Raw genomic sequence first — 20,694 nt, 5'->3', positions numbered from 1 at the left:
GTTTTTCCTTTAACGAGCTAAGGACTCCATACTGATATGCTGCATATTCCAAGGTTGGTCTCACATGTGTGGTATAGAAGGTCTTAAATGACAAAGAATTCGGGCCATGTTCGAAGCAATGAATATTACTTATAACACTTGGAGCTTTGAAGCCTGACTCTTGCCATCTACCAGCGTCGTTACTATGCACTTGCGCGAGTTTAACTCTAGTAGCCACTCTAGTAGCTAGACTATCCTACAGGAACAACACTCAGGTAGCTCTTTATTCATGCTTAATCTGTTAAGTGTTGTAGTGCCTGATTCTTCTAAGTAATTCATATTGTAAGTAACAAAGTTATTCTTCAAGGTTAACTTGTAAGTTTCGACTCTCTCTAGAAAGTTTATTAAATTCAACATTATTAAATTCTTTGAAAGGTTGTAGAAATAGTGTCATAATAGTGATGCTGTGAGAGTTAGCATTCTGAATAGTTTGCTACTATGAAAGTTTAATATGAGTACATGAGAAGAGAGCGCAAGAGGAGATATGATCACAACGTACAAGTTACTGATGAGACGATTACTGATTACAATTTAGACGATTACAACGTTCAAGTTACTGATCAACGATTCTTCGCGGCGGGGATCGTATTCCAGGGACCTGCCCGAAACGCTACGCGTACTAGTGGCTTTACAAGAATGTAACAACTCTTGTATATATCTCAAAAAAAAAAGAGTAGGAGAAGTTTGTTATTGTGAAAGCTTTAATATTGTAAACAACCTCGAAGGGCTTCGGAGCCCATAAACTGTGTAATAAATTTAATTAAAATCTCCGTGATAAAGAAGTAGAGGTTTCGTCTGTGTTGCCTAAATGTCAGTTGAATCCTGACCTAGACTGACCTGTATGGGAACCTTTGGAAGTAAGCAATATTATATATATATATTATATATATATATATATATATATATATATATATATATATATATATATATATATATATATATATATATATATATATATATATATATATATATATATATATTAGTATATTTTGATAGCAGTTTTTCATGTAGACATATATTATTAAATATGACCGAAAAAGTAAGATTAATAATTCTAACACGAATTTTCACGATCTTTCTTATGTTTCTTTTCACTGTTGATGGTAATTGAAAAATCAATTCTCCAAAATTCATTTTTATTTCTAGTCTGACGCGACACTTCAACGCGTTTCGTAATAACTTATTACATTTTCAAAGACTTTTAGTTTACACACACACAACTATTACCTGCAAACACTAAACAGAGTTCTTACTTATGCTATGATTTAAACAGCTTTCATTTTTCATTTTATACCCGCATTTTGGGTGAGGTGATATGTTACAACAGTTTTGGATGAGGTGAACAAAACTTTCAACACAGGATAGAACACGAAACAATGGGTATTGAAGGTAAGAATGGAAGTAATTGCAGAGGGCCTATTGGCCCATATTTCTTGATGCTTCTATATTGGTGCGGAGAAACCTCTATTGTGATATGTAAACCTCTATTTGTCATCAAATGTAATGAATCCACCTTTGTAATGTTGATATTGGTCTCAACACGGTTGTTACCAATAATAATGAAGTCGATCTTACCGTCACCAATTTATAACTTTTGTAAGTACCCTTAACATTTAATATGTACAACACGGAACAGACTACCGTCCACCCATGCGGCTAGACCAACCCGTCAGCCTGTCTCATGTGAGTGTGAGATCAACTCACCGTACATAGAGCTCTCTGAATATTAAGTACTAAAGGGATAATTATATATGAGCACTGATTGGTGTTAATCTGCTGCCACCATCTTCACTGTTATACTATAGAACTGACTGATATATTCGTCCCTGACTTGTCAGGAAGAAGTCAAGAACTTACAAGTTTACTCTTGATAACTACTTATGACTTATTAATTATTAGTACATGTTAACAATTTCAGATGTTAATAATTCACTTAAATAATCACTTGAAATACTGAAGACAAGTCAGCTCAAGATGTTATGCTCAAAGATTAATGAAGGGAAAATTAACTAAAATGCCAAATTTCCTTTAATAACAATTTATTATTAAGAATCCATGATATCCTATTTTAACATCCTATCCGAGAAGCAAATGATGAAGAATACTAAATACAAGTAACAATTACCTTTAACTCTGCATCTAATCCCGACCAATAAAGTCATCAGTTTTCTCTGGGCTGTCCAACACCCATTCGTACTCACGTCCAGCTGACACTAAAGCTTACACTAAAGCTGACACTAAAGCTGACACTAAAGCTGATACTAAAGCTCTCACTAAAGCTCACACTAAAGCTCTCACTAAAGCTCACACTAAAGCTCTCACTAAAGCTCACACTAAAGCTCACACTAAAGCTCTCACTAAAGCTCTCACTAAAGCTCACACTAAAGCTCTCACTAAAGCTCTCACTAAAGCTCACACTAAAGCTCTCACTAAAGCTCTCACTAAAGCTCTCACTAAAGCTCTCACTAAAGCTCACACTAAAGCTCACACTAAAGCTCTCACTAAAGCTCACACTAAAGCTCACACTAAAGCTCTCACTAAAGCTCTCACTAAAGCTCTCACTAAAGCTCACACTAAAGCTCACACTAAAGCTCTCACTAAAGCTCACACTAAAGCTCTCACTAAAGCTCACACTAAAGCTCACACTAAAGCTCACACTAAAGCTCTCACTAAAGCTCACACTAAAGCTCACACTAAAGCTCTCACTAAAGCTCACACTAAAGCTCTCACTAAAGCTTACACTAAAGCTCACACTAAAGCTCTCACTAAAGCTCTCACTAAAGCTCACACTAAAGCTGACACTAAAGCTGACACTAAAGCTCTCACTAAAGCTCTCACTAAAGCTCACACTAAAGCTTACACTAAAGCTCACACTAAAGCTCTCACTAAAGCTTACACTAAAGCTCTCACTAAAGCTTACACTAAAGCTCACACTAAAGCTCACACTAAAGCTCTCACTAAAGCTCTCACTAAAGCTTACACTAAAGCTCACACTAAAGCTCACACTAAAGCTCTCACTAAAGCTCTCACTAAAGCTCACACTAAAGCTCTCACTAAAGCTCACACTAAAGCTCACACTAAAGCTCTCACTAAAGCTCACACTAAAGCTCTCACTAAAGCTCTCACTAGAGCTCACACTAAAGCTGACACTAAAGCTGACACTAAAGCTCTCACTAAAGCTCTCACTAAAGCTCTCACTAAAGCTCTCACTAAAGCTCACACTAAAGCTTACACTAAAGCTCACACTAAAGCTCTCACTAAAGCTCACACTAAAGCTCTCACTAAAGCTCACACTAAAGCTGACACTAAAGCTGACACTAAAGCTCTCACTAAAGCTCTCACTAAAGCTCACACTAAAGCTCTCACTTAAGCTCTCACTAAAGCTCTCACTAAAGCTCACACTAAAGCTCTCACTAAAGCTCTCACTAAAGCTCTCACTAAAGCTGACACTAAAGCTCTCACTAAAGCTTACACTAAAGCTCACACTAAAGCTCTCACTAAAGCTCTCACTAAAGCTGACACTAAAGCTCACACTAAAGCTCTCACTAAAGCTCACACTAAAGCTCTCACTAAAGCTCTCACTAAAGCTCACACTAAAGCTCTCACTAAAGCTCTCACTAAAGCTCACACTAAAGCTCTCACTAAAGCTCACACTAAAGCTCACACTAAAGCTCACACTAAAGCTCTCACTAAAGCTCACACTAAAGCTCACACTAAAGCTCACACTAAAGCTCTCACTAAAGCTCACACTAAAGCTCTCACTAAAGCTCACACTAAAGCTGACACTAAAGCTCTCACTAAAGCTTACACTAAAGCTCACACTAAAGCTCTCACTAAAGCTCTCACTAAAGCTGACACTAAAGCTGACACTAAAGCTCTCACTAAAGCTCTCACTAAAGCTGACACTAAAGCTCTCACTAAAGCTCACACTAAAGCTCACACTAAAGCTCTCACTAAAGCTCTCACTAAAGTTCTCACTACAGCTCACACTAAAGCTCTCACTAAAGCTGACACTAAAGCTGACACTAAAGCTGACACTAAAGCTCTCACTAAAGCTCTCACTAAAGCTCTCACTAAAGCTCTCACTAAAGCTCACACTAAAGCTTACACTAAAGCTCACACTAAAGCTCTCACTAAAGCTCACACTAAAGCTTACACTAAAGCTCACACTAAAGCTCTCACTAAAGCTCACACTAAAGCTCTCACTAAAGCTGACACTAAAGCTGACACTAAAGCTGACACTAAAGCTCTCACCAAAGCTCTCACTAAAGCTCACACTAAAGCTCTCACTAAAGCTCACACTAAAGCTCTCACTAAAGCTCTCACTAAAGCTCTCACTAAAGCTTACACTAAAGCTCACACTAAAGCTCTCACTAAAGCTCTCACTAAAGCTCACACTAAAGCTCACACTAAAGCTCTCACTAAAGCTCTCACTAAAGCTCACACTAAAGCTCTCACTAAAGCTCTCACTAAAGCTCACACTAAAGCTCTCACTAAAGCTCTCACTAAAGCTCACACTAAAGCTCTCACTAAAGCTCACACTAAAGCTCACACTAAAGCTCACACTAAAGCTCTCACTAAAGCTCACACTAAAGCTCACACTAAAGCTCACACTAAAGCTCTCACTAAAGCTCACACTAAAGCTCTCACTAAAGCTCACACTAAAGCTGACACTAAAGCTCTCACTAAAGCTTACACTAAAGCTCACACTAAAGCTCTCACTAAAGCTCTCACTAAAGCTGACACTAAAGCTGACACTAAAGCTCTCACTAAAGCTCTCACTAAAGCTGACACTAAAGCTCTCACTAAAGCTCACACTAAAGCTCACACTAAAGCTCACACTAAAGCTCTCACTAAAGCTCTCACTAAAGTTCTCACTAAAGCTCACACTAAAGCTCTCACTAAAGCTCTCACTAAAGCTCTCACTAAAGCTCACACTAAAGCTCTCACTAAAGCTCACACTAAAGCTCACACTAAAGCTCTCACTAAAGCTCACACTAAAGCTCTCACTAAAGCTCTCACTAAAGCTCTCACTAAAGCTCACACTAAAGCTCACACTAAAGCTCTCACTAAAGCTCACACTAAAGCTCTCACTAAAGCTCACACTAAAGCTCACACTAAAGCTCTCACTAAAACTCACACTAAAGCTCTCACTAAAGCTCACACTAAAGCTCTCACTAAAGCTCTCACTAAAGCTCACACTAAAGCTGACACTAAAGCTGACACTAAAGCTCTCACTAAAGCTCTCACTAAAGCTCACACTAAAGCTCTCATTAAAGCTCTCACTAAAGCTCACACTAAAGCTCTCACTAAAGCTCTCACTAAAGCTCACACTAAAGCTTACACTAAAGCTCACACTAAAGCTCTCACTAAAGCTCACACTAAAGCTCTCACTAAAGCTCACACTAAAGCTGACACTAAAGCTGACACTAAAGCTCTCACTAAAGCTCTCACTAAAGCTCACACTAAAGCTCTCACTAAAGCTCTCACTAAAGCTCACACTAAAGCTCACACTAAAGCTCTCACTAAAGCTCACACTAAAGCTCTCACTAAAGCTCTCACTAAAGCTCACACTAAAGCTGACACTAAAGCTGACACTAAAGCTCTCACTAAAGCTCTCACTAAAGCTCACACTAAAGCTCTCACTAAAGCTCTCCCTAAAGCTCACACTAAAGCTTACACTAAAGCTCACACTAAAGCTCTCACTAAAGCTCACACTAAAGCTGACACTAAAGCTGACACTAAAGCTCTCACTAAAGCTCTCACTAAAGCTCACACTAAAGCTCTCACTAAAGCTCTCACTAAAGCTCACACTAAAGCTCTCACTAAAGCTTACACTAAAGCTCACACTAAAGCTCTCACTAAAGCTCTCACTAAAGCTCACACTAAAGCTGACACTAAAGCTCTCACTAAAGCTTACACTAAAGCTCACACTAAAGCTCTCACTAAAGCTGACACTAAAGCTGACACTAAAGCTGACACTAAAGCTCTCACTAAAGCTCTCACTAAAGCTCACACTAAAGCTCTCACTAAAGCTCTCACTAAAGCTCACACTAAAGCTTACACTAAAGCTCACACTAAAGCTCTCACTAAAGCTTACACTAAAGCTCTCACTAAAGCTTACACTAAAGCTGACACTAAAGCTCACACTAAAGCTCTCACTAAAGCTCTCACTAAAGCTTACACTAAAGCTCACACTAAAGCTCACACTAAAGCTCTCACTAAAGCTCTCACTAAAGCTCTCACTAAAGCTCACACTAAAGCTCACACTAAAGCTCTCACTAAAGCTCACACTAAAGCTCTCACTAAAGCTCACACTAAAGCTCTCACTAAAGCTCACACTAAAGCTCTCACTAAAGCTCACACTAAAGCTCACACTAAAGCTCTCACTAAAGCTCACACTAAAGCTCTCACTAAAGCTCTCACTAAAGCTCACACTAAAGCTCTCACTAAAGCTCACACTAAAGCTCTCACTAAAGCTCACACTAAAGCTCTCACTAAAGCTCACACTAAAGCTCTCACTAAAGCTCACACTATAGCTCTCACTAAAGAATTACCAAAGAATTATCCCATGGATGGTATGAACCTCCGCCCTCTAAGGCGCTTGAGACGACGCCTCCGGGGGCACTCAGGGCCTACAGCAACTAGGCCTACCAGGGGCATCATATACACAGGGCCTATAGTGCCCGGGTCACCGTCCTGTAGCTCACAGTTGATCAGCTGTCACACCTGTCATCAGTACTGTGGAGAGGGGAGGGGCACAGACCTGGTCAACGTCACATAAATATATGGCTCTTGACATGTCTGGGAAAGAAGGACGATTCAGGAAGGAGAAAGATAGAAGAGAGAGATGGGAGAAGGGGAGAGAGAGGAGAAAGAGGAGAATAACATAAAAGGATAATACAGAGATTTCTCAAGTCGTTACAATCCCATCATATCTTCAGCCGTATTATTGTGACTCTTCGGCTACAATCCCATTATCATTTACAACCACCGCCTCCAACATACGGATGTAGACAGAATACTGGCACTCAAAATTAATAGAACAGGAACCAAAGTTCGTGTAAAGGAGAGAATAGAGAAAACAAAAGAGCCTTAAGCAAAAATGAGAAGATTCCGGAGCCATAGTATGAACAAACAGTTACACATATGCAGAGTTCAGACGCATTTCGAATACCCCTTCAGTACCACTACATGCCTTCACGAACAATAACATGCAGAAACTGCAAGCAGTGCAAAATAAGGCACTAAGGGGAGCAGCGAAACACCGTCCACCATATGATCAGACAATCCAGGAGCTCCATGAACTCCTGAACACACAGCCACTAAACATCAAACTGCAGCACCAAGCCATCAGGGTGTGGAACACCATCCTCATATTAGGGGACCCAATGTTAGAAAGATTACTCCGAGATGAGACGCCCCGCTCCCACAGCTGGTGGCCCAAGATGAGACGCCCCGCTCCCACAGCTGGTGGCCCAAGATGAGACGCCCCGCTCCCACAGCTGGTGGCCCAAGATGAGACGCCCCGCTCCCACAGCTGGTGGCCCAAGATGAGACGCCCCGCTCCCACAGTTGGTGGCCCAAGATGAGACGCCCCGCTCCCACAGTTGGTGGCCCAAGATGAGACGCCCCGCTCCCACAGTTGGTGGCCCAAGATGAGACGCCCCGCTCCCACAGTTGGTGGCCCAAGATGAGACGCCCCGCTCCCACAGTTGGTGGCCCAAGATGAGACGCCCCGCTCCCACAGTTGGTGACCCAAGATGAGACGCCCCGCTCCCACAGCTGGTGGCCCAAGATGAGACGCCCCACTCCCACAGCTGGTGGCCCAAGATGAGACGCCCCGCTCCCACAGCTGGTGGCCCAAGATGAGACGACCCACTCCGACAGCTGGTGGCCCAAGATGAGACGCCTCACTCCCACAGCTGGTGGCCCAAGATGAGACGCCCCGCTCCCACAGCTGGTGGCCCAGCTGGTGGCCCAAGATGAGACGCCCCGCTCCCACAGTTGGTGACCCAAGATGAGACGTCCCGCTCCCACAGTTGGTGACCCAAGATGAGACGCCCCGCTCCCACAGCTGGTGGCCCAAGATGAGACGACCCACTCCCACAGCTGGTGGCCCAAGATGAGACGCCCCACTCCCACAGCTGGTGGCCCAAGATGAGACGACCCACTCCCACAGCTGGTGGCCCAAGATGAGACGACCCACTCCCACAGCTGGTGGCCCAAGATGAGACGACCCACTCCCACAGCTGGTGGCCCAAGATGAGACGCCCCGCTCCCACAGCTGGTGGCCCAAGATGAGACGCCCCGCTCCCACAACTGGTGGCCCAAGATGAGACGCCCCGCTCCCACAGCTGGTGGCCCAAGATGAGACGCCCCGCTCCCACAGCTGGTGGCCCAAGATGAGACGCCCCGCTCCCACAGCTGGTGGCCCAAGATGAGACGACCCACTCCCACAGCTGGTGGCCCAAAATGAGACGCCCACAACCCAACTGCTATCATAATATCGTGTCAGCAAGGCGGACAGCCCGCATGATATCATAACATCGCTTCAGGAAGGCGGACAGCCTGCCTATTATCATCATATCGTGACAGAAAGGCAGACAGCCCGCCTGCTATCATAACATCGTGTCAGCAAGGCGGCCTGTTATCACAACTCACACTATATTTCTCATTTCCAAACTCTTCTTTTCCCCTGTACCTCTCCATGTTCTTAATTAAGAACTGTTTTCCTTACATTTCCATCCATAGGTTTGGTGGGTTGTTCGGGATCGTACGTTTCAGGTTAAGCGAAACAGTCGCATTTTTTACAGACACGAGCAAGGAAATTCTGGTCGTAATACAATCCCCATCTGTCGGCTTGCCACTCCGTAAAGAATGCAACGGTTTTACCTGACCGGAAACATGACAACCCAACACCCACCCAAAGCTAACAAGACTAACGTATATGAAACGTCAATATTACGGTGCTTCAATTTTGACTATTGCGTTGCATTTTTAACGCATTGGTGAAATCCGTTAAAAAATGAGGGGAATCAGGTGAGAGGACAGGTATATGAGGACAACTGCCTTGTTTCACATCAACTGACGCGGCTTTTGTAATATCAGAATGTGTCGTAATTTAAATCAACTCAATAATTACATTTATTTATTTAGATCTATTTATATGTACAAGAGTTCCTACATTCTTGTAGAGCTACTAACTCAAATAACGTTTTGGGCAGGTCCTTACTCCTGATTTTCACACACACACACACACACACACACACACACACACACACACACACACACACACACACACACACACACACACACACACACACACACACACACACACACAGACACACACACACACACACACACACACACACACACACACACACACACACACACATGTAAATGTGTGTGTGTGTGTGTTCTTAAATATATGTAAATGATCTCCCGGAGGGTATCGATTCATTTCTCTCAATGTTTGCGGACGATGCTAAAATTATGAGAAGGATTAAAGCAGAAGAGGACTGTTTGAGGCTTCAAGAAGACCTAGACAAGCTGAAGGAATGGTCGAACAAATGGTTGTTAGAGTTTAACCCAACCAAATGTAATGTAATGAAGATAGGTGTAGGGAGCAGGAGGCCAGATACAAGGTATCATCTGGGAGAGGAAATTCTTCAGGAGTCAGAGAAGGAAAAAGACTTGGGGGTTGATATCACGCCAGACCTGTCTCCTGCAGCACATATCAAGCGGATAACATCAGCGGCATATGCCAGGCTGGCCAACATACAAACGGCATTCAGAAACTTGTGTAAAGAATCATTCAGAACTTTGTATACCACATATGTCAGGCCAATCCTGGAGTATGCAGCCCCAGCATGGAGTCAATATCTAGTCAAGGATAAGACTAAACTAGAAAAGGTTCAAAGGTTTGCCACCAGACTAGTACCCGAGCTGAGAGGTATGAGCTACGAGGAGAGACTACGGGAATTAAACCTCACTTCTCTGGAAGACAGAAGAGTTAGGGGGGACATGATCACCACATTCAAGATTCTGTAGGGAATTGATAGGGTAGATAAAGACAGTCTATTTAACACAAGGGGAACACGCACAAGGGGACACAGGTGGAAAGTGAGTGCCCAAATGAGCCACAGAGATATTAGAAAGAACTTTGTTAGTGTCAGAGTGGTTGACAAATGGAATGCATTAGGAAGTGATGTGGTGAAGGCTGACTCCATACACAGTTTCAAATGTAGATATGACAGAGCCCGATAGGCTCAGGAATCTGTACACCTGTTGATTGACGGTTGAGAGGCGGGACCAAAGAGCCAGAGCTCAACCCCCGCAAACACAACTAGGTGAGTACAACTAGGTGAGTACACACACACACACACACACACACACACACACACACATTGGTGTGTGTGTCACCCGATTTTCAAGAAAGGTGATAGGGAGGAGGCACTTAACTACAGACCCGTATAACTGACAAGCATCCCCTGCAAAATACTTGAAAGAATAATTAGGCTAAGACTTGTTGAGCACCTGGAGAGCATTGGGTTTGTAAACAAGCACCAACATGGGTTCTGGACAGGGAAATCATGCCTAACAAACCTTTTAGAATTAATTCTATGATAAAGTAACAAGGATAAGGCAGGACAGAGAAGGCTGGGCAGACTGCATATTTCTTGACTGCCAAAAGGCCTTTGATACAGTACCGCACATGAGACTGCGATACAAACTTGAGAGGCAGGCAGGAGTAAGCGGAAAGGCCCTAGTATGGGTGAAGAACTACCTAACAGGAAGGAGCCAGAGGGTAATGGTAAGGGGTCGAGAAGTCGGACTGGCGAACAGTAACAAGTGGAGTACCTCAAGGATCGGTGCTGGGACCAATCCTCTTTCTAATTTACGTAAATGATATGTTTACAGGAGTGGAATCATACATGTCAATGTTTGCGGATGACGCAAAATTAATGAGAAGAGTTGTGACAGACGAGGATTGTAGGATCCTCCAAGAGGACTTAAACAGGTTGCAGAGATGGTCAGGGAAATGGCTACTGGAGTTTAACACCAGTAAATGTAAAGTTATGGAAATGGGATCAGGTGACAGGAGACCAAAGGGACAGTACACAATGAAGGGGAACAGCCTACCTGTAACGATTCGACCTGGGAGTGGATGTGACACCTAATCTAACTCCTGAGGCATATATAAGTAGGATAACGACAGCAGCGTACTCTACACTGGCGAAAATTAGAACTTCATTCAGAAACCTAAATGAGGAGGCTTTTAGGGCGCTTTACACTGCCTACGTGAGACCCGTCTTAGAGTATGCCGCGCCATCATGGAGCCCTCACCTGAAGAAACACATAAAGAAACTGGAGAAGGTTCAGAGGTTTGCGACGAGGCTTGTCCCAGAGTTACGAGAGATGGGATATGAAGAGCGTCTGAAGGAACTGAACCTTACGACACTAGAGAAAAGAAGGGAGAGAGGAGATATGATAGGGACATATAAAATACTCAGGGGAATTGACAAAGTGGAAATAGATGAAATGTTCACACGTAATAATAACAGAACGAGGGGACATGGGGGGAAACTGGAAACCCAGATGAGTCACAGAGATGTTAGGAAGTTTTCTTTTAGCGTGAGAGTAGTGGAAAAATGGAATGCATTTGGGGAACAGGTTGTGGAAGCAAATACTATTCATACTTTTAAAACTAGGTATGATAGGGAAATGGGACAGGCGTCATTGCTGTAAACAACCGATAGCTGGAAAGGCGGGATCCAAGAGTCAATGCTCGATCCTGCAAGTACAAATAGGTGAGTACAAATAGGTGAGTACACACACACACACACACACACACACACACACACACACACACACAGCCCCAAAGATTAAGCAAGAAAGAGAGGGCTGGGTGGACTTCATTTTCTTGGATTGTCGGAAAGCCTTTGACACAGTACCGCATAAGAGGCTGGTACATAAGCTGGAGAGACAGGCAGGTGTAGCTGGTAAGGTGCTCCAGTGGATAAGGCAGTACCTAAGCAATAGAAAGCAGAGAGTTACGGTAAAGGGTGAGACCTCAGATTGGCGTGAAGTCACCAGTGGAGTCCCACAGGGCTCTGTACTCGGTCCTATCTTGTTTCTGATATATGTAAACGATCTCCCGGAGGGTATCGATTCATTTCTCTCAATGTTTGCGGACGATGCTAAAATTATGAGAAGAATTAAAACAGAAGAGGACTGTTTGAGGCTTCAAGAAGACCTAGACAAGCTGAAGGAATGGTCGAACAAATGGTTGTTAGAGTTTAACCCAACCAAATGTAATGTAATGAAGATAGGTGTAGGGAGCAGGAGGCCAGATACAAGGTATTATCTGGGAGAGGAAATTCTTCAGGAGTCAAAGAAAGAAAAAGCCTTGGGGGTTGATATCACGCCAGACCTGTCTCCTGCAGCACATATCAAGCGGATAACATCAGCGGCATATGCCAGGCTGGCCAACATACGAACGGCATTCAGAAACTTGTGTAAAGAATCATTCAGAACTTTGTATACCACATATGTCAGGCCAATCCTGGAGTATGCAGCCCCAGCATATAGTCCATATCTAGTCAAGGAAAAGACTAAACTGGAAAAGGTTCAAAGGTTTGTCACCAGACTAGTACCCGAGCTGAGAGGTATGAGCTACGAGGAGAGACAACGGGAATTAAACCTCACTTCGCTGGAAGACAGAAGAGTTAGGGGGGACATGATCACCACATTCAAGATTCTGAAGGGAATTGTTAGGGTAGATAAAGACAGGCTATTTAACACAAGGGGCACACGCACAAGGGGACACAGGTGGAAACTGAGTGCCCAAATGAGCCACAGAGATATTAGAAAGAACTTTTTTAGTGTCAGAGTGGTTGACAAATGGAATGCATTAAGAAGTGATGTGGTGGAGGCTGACTCCATACACAGTTTCAAGTGTAGATATGATAGAGCCCAATAGGCTCAGAAATCTGTACACTTGTTGATTGATGGTTGAGAGGCGGGACCAAAGAGCCAGAGCTCAACCCCTGGCAAACACAACTAGGTGAGTACACACACACACACACACACACACACACACACACACACACACACACACACACACACACACACACACACACACACACACACACACACACATTGTGTGGGACAGGAGTCATTGCTGTAAACAACCGATAGCTAGAAAGGCGGGATCCAAGAGTCAATGCTCGATCCTGCAAGCACATATAGGTGAGTACATATAGGTGAGTACACACACACACAGAGGGGTGACAAGTAAGCTTCTAACATGGATGAAAATTTTTCTGACTGATAGAAAAATGAGGGCAGTGATCAGAGGCAATGTATCGGACTGGAGAAATGTCACAAGTGGAGTACCACAGGGTTCAGTTCTTGCACCAGTGATGTTTAATGTCTACATAAATGATCTACCAGTTGGTATACAGAATTATATGAACATGTTTGCTGATGATGCTAAGATAATAGGAAGGATAAGAAACTTAGATGATTGTCATGCCCTTCAAGATGACCTGGACAAAATAAGTATATGGAGCACCACTTGGCAAATGGAATTTAATGTTAATAAATGCCATGTTATGGAATGTGGAATAGGAGAACATAGACCCCACTCAACCTATATATTATGTGAGAAATCTTTAAAGAATTCTGTAAAGAAAGAGATCTAGGGGTGGTTCTAGATAGAAAACTATCACCTGAGGACCACATAAAGAATATTGTGCGAGGAGCCTATGCCACGCTTTCTAACTTTAGAATTGCTTTTAAATATATGGATGGCGATATACTAAAAAAATTGTTCACGACTTTTGTTAGGCCAAAGCTAGAATATGCAGCGGTTGTGTGGTGCCCATATCTTAAGAAGCACATCAACAAACTGGAAAAGGTGCAAATACATGCTGCTAAGTGGCTTCCAGAACTGAAGGGCAAGAGCTACGATGAGAGATTAGAGGCATTAAATATGCCATAATTAGAAAACAGAAGAAAAAGAGGTGATATGATCGCTACATACAAAATAGTAACAGGAATTGATAAAATCGATAGGGAAGATTTCCTGAGACCTGGCACATTAAGAACAAGAAGACATAGATTTAAACTAGCTACCCGCCAAACACACACCGAAACTACGACGTTGGTACAACGTTCGAACAAGTTTTAACACCTCCTAACCAGTTATAACAACCAATATAGCAAGTTGTAACAACGTTCTAATACGTCATAAACACGTTAAGCCAAGATGTAACAACTTTATTACAAGTTGTAACAAGCGGAAAATGGAGACAGTTTCGGTTTGTGTTTCCAGGGTAAACACAGATGCCAAAGAAATATAAGAAAATTCACTTTCGCAAACAGAGTGGTAGACGGTTGGAACAAGTTAGGTGAGAAGGAGGTGGAGGCCAAGACCGTCAGTAGTTTCAAAGCGTTATATGACAAAGAGTGCTGGGAAGACGGGACACCACGAGCGTAGCTCTCATCCTGTAACTACACTTAGGAAATTACACTTAGGTAATTACACACACACACAAAGGTAGCCTGGTGGATAGGGCGCAGAACTCGTAATTCTTTGGCGCGAGTTCGATTCCCGCACCCGGCAGAAACAAATGGGGAAAGTTTCTTTCACCCTGAATGCCCCTGCTACCTAGCAGTAAATAGGTACCTGGGAGTTAGTCAGCTATCACGGGCTGCTTCCTGGGGTGTGTGTGAGGTGTGAGGAAAATAAGAAACAGTTGATTGACAGTTGAGAGGCGGGCCGAAAGAACTCAATCCCCACAAGCACAACTAGGTGAATACACACACACACACACACTTTACAATGCGCTTTACACTGCCTACGTGAGACCAGTCTTAGAGTATGCCGCCCCATCATTGAGTACCCATCCGAAGAAACACATAAGGAAACTGGAAAAGGTGCAGAAGTTTGCAACGAGACTCGTCCCAGCGTTACGAGGGATGGGGTATGAAGAGCGCCTGAAGGAACTGAGCCTTACGATACTAGAGAATAGAAGGGAGAGCGGGGATATGATACGAAAGTATAAAATACTCAGGGGGATTGAGTGGACAAAGACGAAATGTTCATACGTTCAAAATGTCCCCTCATTCATACAGAACAAGGGGACATGGGTGGAAGCTGGAATCTCTGATGAGTCACAGGGATGTTAGGAAGTTTTCTTTTAGCGTGAGAGTAGTGAAAAATGGAATGCACTTAGGGAACAGGTTGTGGAAGCAAATACTATTCATAAATTTAAAACTAGGGAACTAAACATTAGATAGGAAAATGGGACCGGAGTCAATGCTGTAAACAACAGATGGCCCGAAAGGCGAGATCCAGGAGTCAGTGCTCGATCATGCAGACACAAATAGGTGAGTACACACACACACACACACACACACACACACACACACACACACACACACACACACAAGCTAACGAAAACCATAACAAATGTAGTGTTCCCACAGGACTATTATGTTATGAGGAAAGAGAGAGAAGGAAGAGGCAGTTGTGGTGTAGCTCTGCTGGTAAGAAAGGGCTGGGACTTTGAGGAGATGGCTATTCAGGGCTGTGAGGGGTTTCAGTGACTACATAACAGATACCATAAACACTGGAAGACAAAAAATTATAGTCGTAGTCATATATAATCCACCACCAAATGACAGAAAATTCAGACAGGAATATGATAGAAACAACATGGCCACCATTAACATAATAGAGAGAGCAGCTTCTGTTGCCAGCAGGAATGGATCTAGACTGCTAATCATGGCAGACTTCAACCATGGGAAAATAGACTGGGAGAACAGAGATCCGCATAGAGGCCCAGAAACATGGAGAGCTAAGCTACTGAACGTGGCAACAAGACACTTTCTAAGCCATCACATCAAGGAACCAACAAGAATGAGAGGGGAAGATGAACCAGCCATGCTCGATCTGATATTTACCCTAAATGAGTGGGATATAAGGGAAGTTATGATGGAAGCGCCCTTGGGAATGAATGACCACAGTGTATTAAACTTTGAGTACTTGGTAGAGCTAAGAATTATCTCCCCAAAAAAGAACTAGGAAACAAAAGGCTGGCATACCGAAAGGGGAACTATGAGGAGATGAGACGTTTCCTGAGGGAAATACATTGGGACACAGACCTCAGAGATAAGTCTGTACTAGATATGATGGACAATGTCACCCAAAAGTGTCAGGAGGCAGTAAACAAGTTCATCCCGTCCCAAAGGGAAAAATCCCAGAAGCAACAGAAGAATGCATGGTATAATAGGGCATGTATGGAAGCAAAGGAACTGAACAAAAGGGCGTGGAGGAACTTTCGGAATAACAGAACACCAGAAAGCAGAGAGAGATACCAGAGAACCAGGAATGAGTATGTTAGGGTGAGAAGAGAAGCAGAGAAAAATTATGAAAATATATAGCAAACAAAGCCAAGACCGAACCAAAGCTGCTCCATAGTCACATCAGGAGGAAAACAACAGTGAAAGATCAAGTAATGAAACTTAGAACAGGCGAGGACAGGTATACAGAGAATGACAAAGAGGTGTGTGAAGAACTCAACAAGAAATTCCAGGTCTTCACAAGAGAACAACATGAGGTCACTGTGCTAGGAGAAGGGGAAGTAAACCAGGCGTCATTGGAAGGGTTCGAAATTACGAGAGAGAAGGTCAAGAGATACCTGCTGGATCTGGATGTTAGAAAGGCTGTTGATCCAGATGGGATCTCCATGGGTACTGAAAGAGTGTGCAGAGGCACTTTGCTTGCCACTCTCTATAGTGTATAGTAGGTCACTGGAGACGGGAGACCTACCAGAAATATGGAAGACGACAAATGTAGTCCCAATATACAAAAAGGGCGACAGGCAAGAGGCACTGAACTACAGGCCAGTGTCCTTGACTTGTATACCATGCAAGGTGATGGAGAAGATCGTGAGAAATAACCTAGTAACACATCTGGAGAGAAGGGACTTCGTGACAAATCGCCAACATGGATTCAGGGAGGGTAAATCTTGCCTTACAGGCTTAATAAAATTCTACGACCAGATGGCAAAGATTAAGCAAGAAAGAGAGGGCTGGGCGGACTGCCCAGCCTTTTTCTTGGATTGACGGAAAGCCTTTGACACGGTACCGTATAAGAGGCTGGTACATAAGCTGGAGAGACAGGCAGGTGTAGCTGGTAAGGTGATCCAGTGGATAAGGGAGCACCTAAGCAATAGGTAGCAGAGAGTTACAGTGAGAGGTGAGACCTCAGATTGGCGTAAAGTCACCAGTGGAGTCCCACAGGGCTCTGTACTCGGTCCTATCTTGTTTCTGATATATGTAAATGATCTTCCGGAGGGTATAGATTCATTTCTATCAATGTTTGCTGACGATGCTAAAATTATGAGAAGGATTAAGATAGAGGAGGACTGCTTGAGGCTTCAAGAAGACCTAGACAAGCTGAAGGAATGGTCGAACAAATGATTGTTACAGTTTAATCCAAGCAAATGTAAGGTAATGAAGATAGGTGTAGGGAGCAGGAGGCCAGATACAAGGTATCATCTGGGAGATGAAATTCTTGAGGAGTCAGAGAGAGAAAAAGACTTGGGGGTTGACATCACGCCAGACCTGTCCCCTGCAGCCCATATCAAGAGAATAACATCAGCGGCATATGCCAGGCTGGACAACATAAGAACGGCATTCAGAAACTTGTGTAAAGAATCGTTCAGAACTTTGTATACCACATATGTCAGGCCAATCCTGGAGTATGCAGCCCCGGCATGGAGTCCATATCTAGTCAATGATAATACCAAACTTTAAAAGGTTCAAAGATTTCCCACCCAGACTAGTACCCGACCTGAGAGGTATGAGCTACGAGGAGAGGCTACGGGAATTAAACCTCGCTTCGCTGGAAGACAGAAGAGTTAGGGGGGACATGATCACCACATTCAAGATTCTGAAGGGAATTGATAGGGTAGATAAAGACAGGCTATTTAACACAAGGGGCACACGCACTAGGGGACACAGATGTAAACTGAGTGCCCAAATGAGCCACAGAGATATTAGAAAGAACTTTTTTAGTGTCAGAGTGGTTGACAAATGGAATGCATTAGGAAGTGATGTGGTGGAGGCTGACTCCATACACAGTTTCAAGTGTAGATATGATAGAGCCCAATAGGCTCAGGAATCTGTACACTTGTTGATTGATGGTTGAGAGGCGGGACCAAAGAGCCAGAGCTCAACCCCCGCAAACACAACTAGGTGAGTACACACACACAGGAAGCAGCCCGTAGCAGCTGTCTAACTCCCAGGATCCTATTTACTGCTAGGTGAACAGGCGCATCAGGGTAAAATAAACTCTACCCATTTGTTTCCGCCTTCCCCCGGCGATCCAACCAGGAGGCTTAGGACTACGAACCCCGAGCGCTGTCAACTCAGCCATCATTTGTTCTGAATTGTTCTTGTTCATTGTACAGATAACAAATAAACTTTGGGGTTCTGTAACAGTGGTGTGAGAAATGATGATACTGAGCCTGACCCCTTCTCCCTCCCCAGTGCCAGACGATCTCTTAATGACGTGACCTTTAAGGTCGATAAATCGTGTACTTAATGTCTACGACTCGACCATAAAACCTTCGAGGGACATCACGTTTTTGACCCCCACACCCAGAGATTATTTACATCCTCGGCCAGATTTTGTTACCATGGAAACAGCGGGTGGTGGTGTGTACTCACCTAGTTGTGCTTGCTGGGGTTGAGCTCTGCTCTTTGGTCCCGCCTCTCAACTGTCAATCAATCAACTGTTACTAACTACTATTTTTATATTTTCTTCCTTTCCACACACACACACACTCAACTAGGAAGTAGCCCCGTAACAGCTGTCTAACTCTCAATTACATATTTATTGCTTGGTAACAGGGGGCATCAGGGTGAAAGAAACTCTGCCCATTTATCTCTGCCGGCGCCGGGAATCGAACCCGGGCCACAGGATTACGAGAACTGCGCGCTGTCCACTTACCTACCAGACCCTGTGTGTGAATGTGTGTGTGTATTCACCTAGTTGTATTCACCTAGTTGTATTCACCTAGTTGCGCTTGCGGGGGTTGAACTCTGCTCTTTCGGCCCGCCTCACAACTGTCAATCAACTGTTCTACTACCACTATTATTTTTCTCCACACCCTACACACATACACAATTACCCCAGGAAGCAGCCCGTGACAGCTGACTAACTCCCAGGTACCTATTTACTGCTAAGTAACAGAGGCATAGGGTGAAAGAAACTCTGCCCATCATTTCTCGCCGGTGCCCGGGATCGAACCCGGGACCACAGGATCACATATAAAGGGTGCTGTCCGCTCGGCTTGCCGGCTCCCGTGTAAGTGTATGTGTGCGTATGTGTGTGTGTGTGTGTGTGTGTGTGTGTGTGTGTGTGTGTGTGTGTGTGTGTGTGTGTGTGTGTGTGTGTGTGTGTGTGTGTGTGTGTGCACGCGTGCCTTATGTGTACTCATTGATTGCCTTTTTTATTAAAATCTGCTGAACTGATCATTGGTCATTCACAATCAACTTAATTATTTCTTTATTGGCATAACTGTTGTATGTGTGAGGGTCTTGACATACGTTGTAGCGAAGAGCCTGGAGGGAGCGGCTCCACCCGTATCCGGCTACAATAGTCGGGTAAGCGAGTAGAACCGGCCCAGAGGAGGTGGGGGGGGGGGGGGGGGGAAGGAGGGAGGGGTTTCCCGGATGCTGTGTTCAGAGGTAAACCAGTTTTTCCTGTTTGATCTCCTCCCTCCCCTCCCTCTCCCTTACCCATAGACCACTCCCTCCATTACCCCCCTCCCCCCCTCCACCCTCCCCCCCCCTTCTCACTCCCGGTGCCAGACGGGTCTGACGCCACTCCCTGTGGCCAGGGTAGCCAGGAACACTGACAGTTTAATGTCGAATCAACGTTGATTCGACATTGATGTTGTTGATACAAGGTGGAGCCAACGCCACTCTGGGGTCTAGCACCAACCAGGTTGTTGGTGTACACGTTAGTGACCAACCCAAGCTTGCTAGCTGGCCTGGTGTCCCTTATATAGCTGTTCTCACCCAAAATGCTGCAGGTACGACAGCAGAGAAGTTATTTCGGAGCCCCACTAATAAAAGAAGTTAGCTGATGCATATATTTCGCATATATATATATGAGGGTTTTCCGCATATATATATATATATATATATATATATATATATATATATATATGTATATATATATATATATATATATATATATATATATATATATATATATATATATATATATTAGTATATTTTGGTAGCAGTCTTTCCTGTAGACATATATTATTAAATATGACCGAAAAAGTAAGATTAATAATTCTAACACGAATTTTCTCAATCTTTCGTACATTACGCTTCACTGTTGGAGGTAAATCAAAAATCACTTCTCCAAAATTCATTTTTATTTCTAGTCTGACGCGACACGGGCGCGTTTCGTAAAACTTATTACATTTTCAAAGACTTCACAAATACACAACTGATTAGAACTTGCGTTTCCCTGATTTTATATCTACATTTGAATGAGGTGGGAAGGGTGATGTGGCATTAACACAAGACAGAACACTAGGGGATATTAATAGGGTATTA

General features: G+C 43.7%; 1 protein-coding gene across 1 annotated transcript in view; it reads left to right on the top strand.

Moving 5' to 3' along the window:
• Nucleotides 1-498: 498 nt before the first annotated feature.
• The window catches only part of LOC138373660 (armadillo repeat-containing X-linked protein 4-like), a 58,047-nt gene continuing 37,851 nt past the window's right edge, over nucleotides 499-20,694 (top strand). The window contains exons 1-5 of the mRNA XM_069340004.1: nucleotides 499-624; nucleotides 2,198-3,253; nucleotides 3,303-3,313; nucleotides 3,399-3,409; nucleotides 3,447-6,617. Of these exons, the coding sequence (XP_069196105.1) occupies nucleotides 499-624; nucleotides 2,198-3,253; nucleotides 3,303-3,313; nucleotides 3,399-3,409; nucleotides 3,447-6,617 (4,375 nt within the window). The remainder of the gene's footprint in view (nucleotides 625-2,197; nucleotides 3,254-3,302; nucleotides 3,314-3,398; nucleotides 3,410-3,446; nucleotides 6,618-20,694) is intronic.

This window comes from Procambarus clarkii, chromosome 43 (genome assembly GCF_040958095.1).
Source record: "Procambarus clarkii isolate CNS0578487 chromosome 43, FALCON_Pclarkii_2.0, whole genome shotgun sequence".
NCBI lineage: Eukaryota > Metazoa > Arthropoda > Malacostraca > Decapoda > Cambaridae > Procambarus > Procambarus clarkii.
This window is presented reverse-complemented; position numbering and strand designations above follow the sequence as displayed.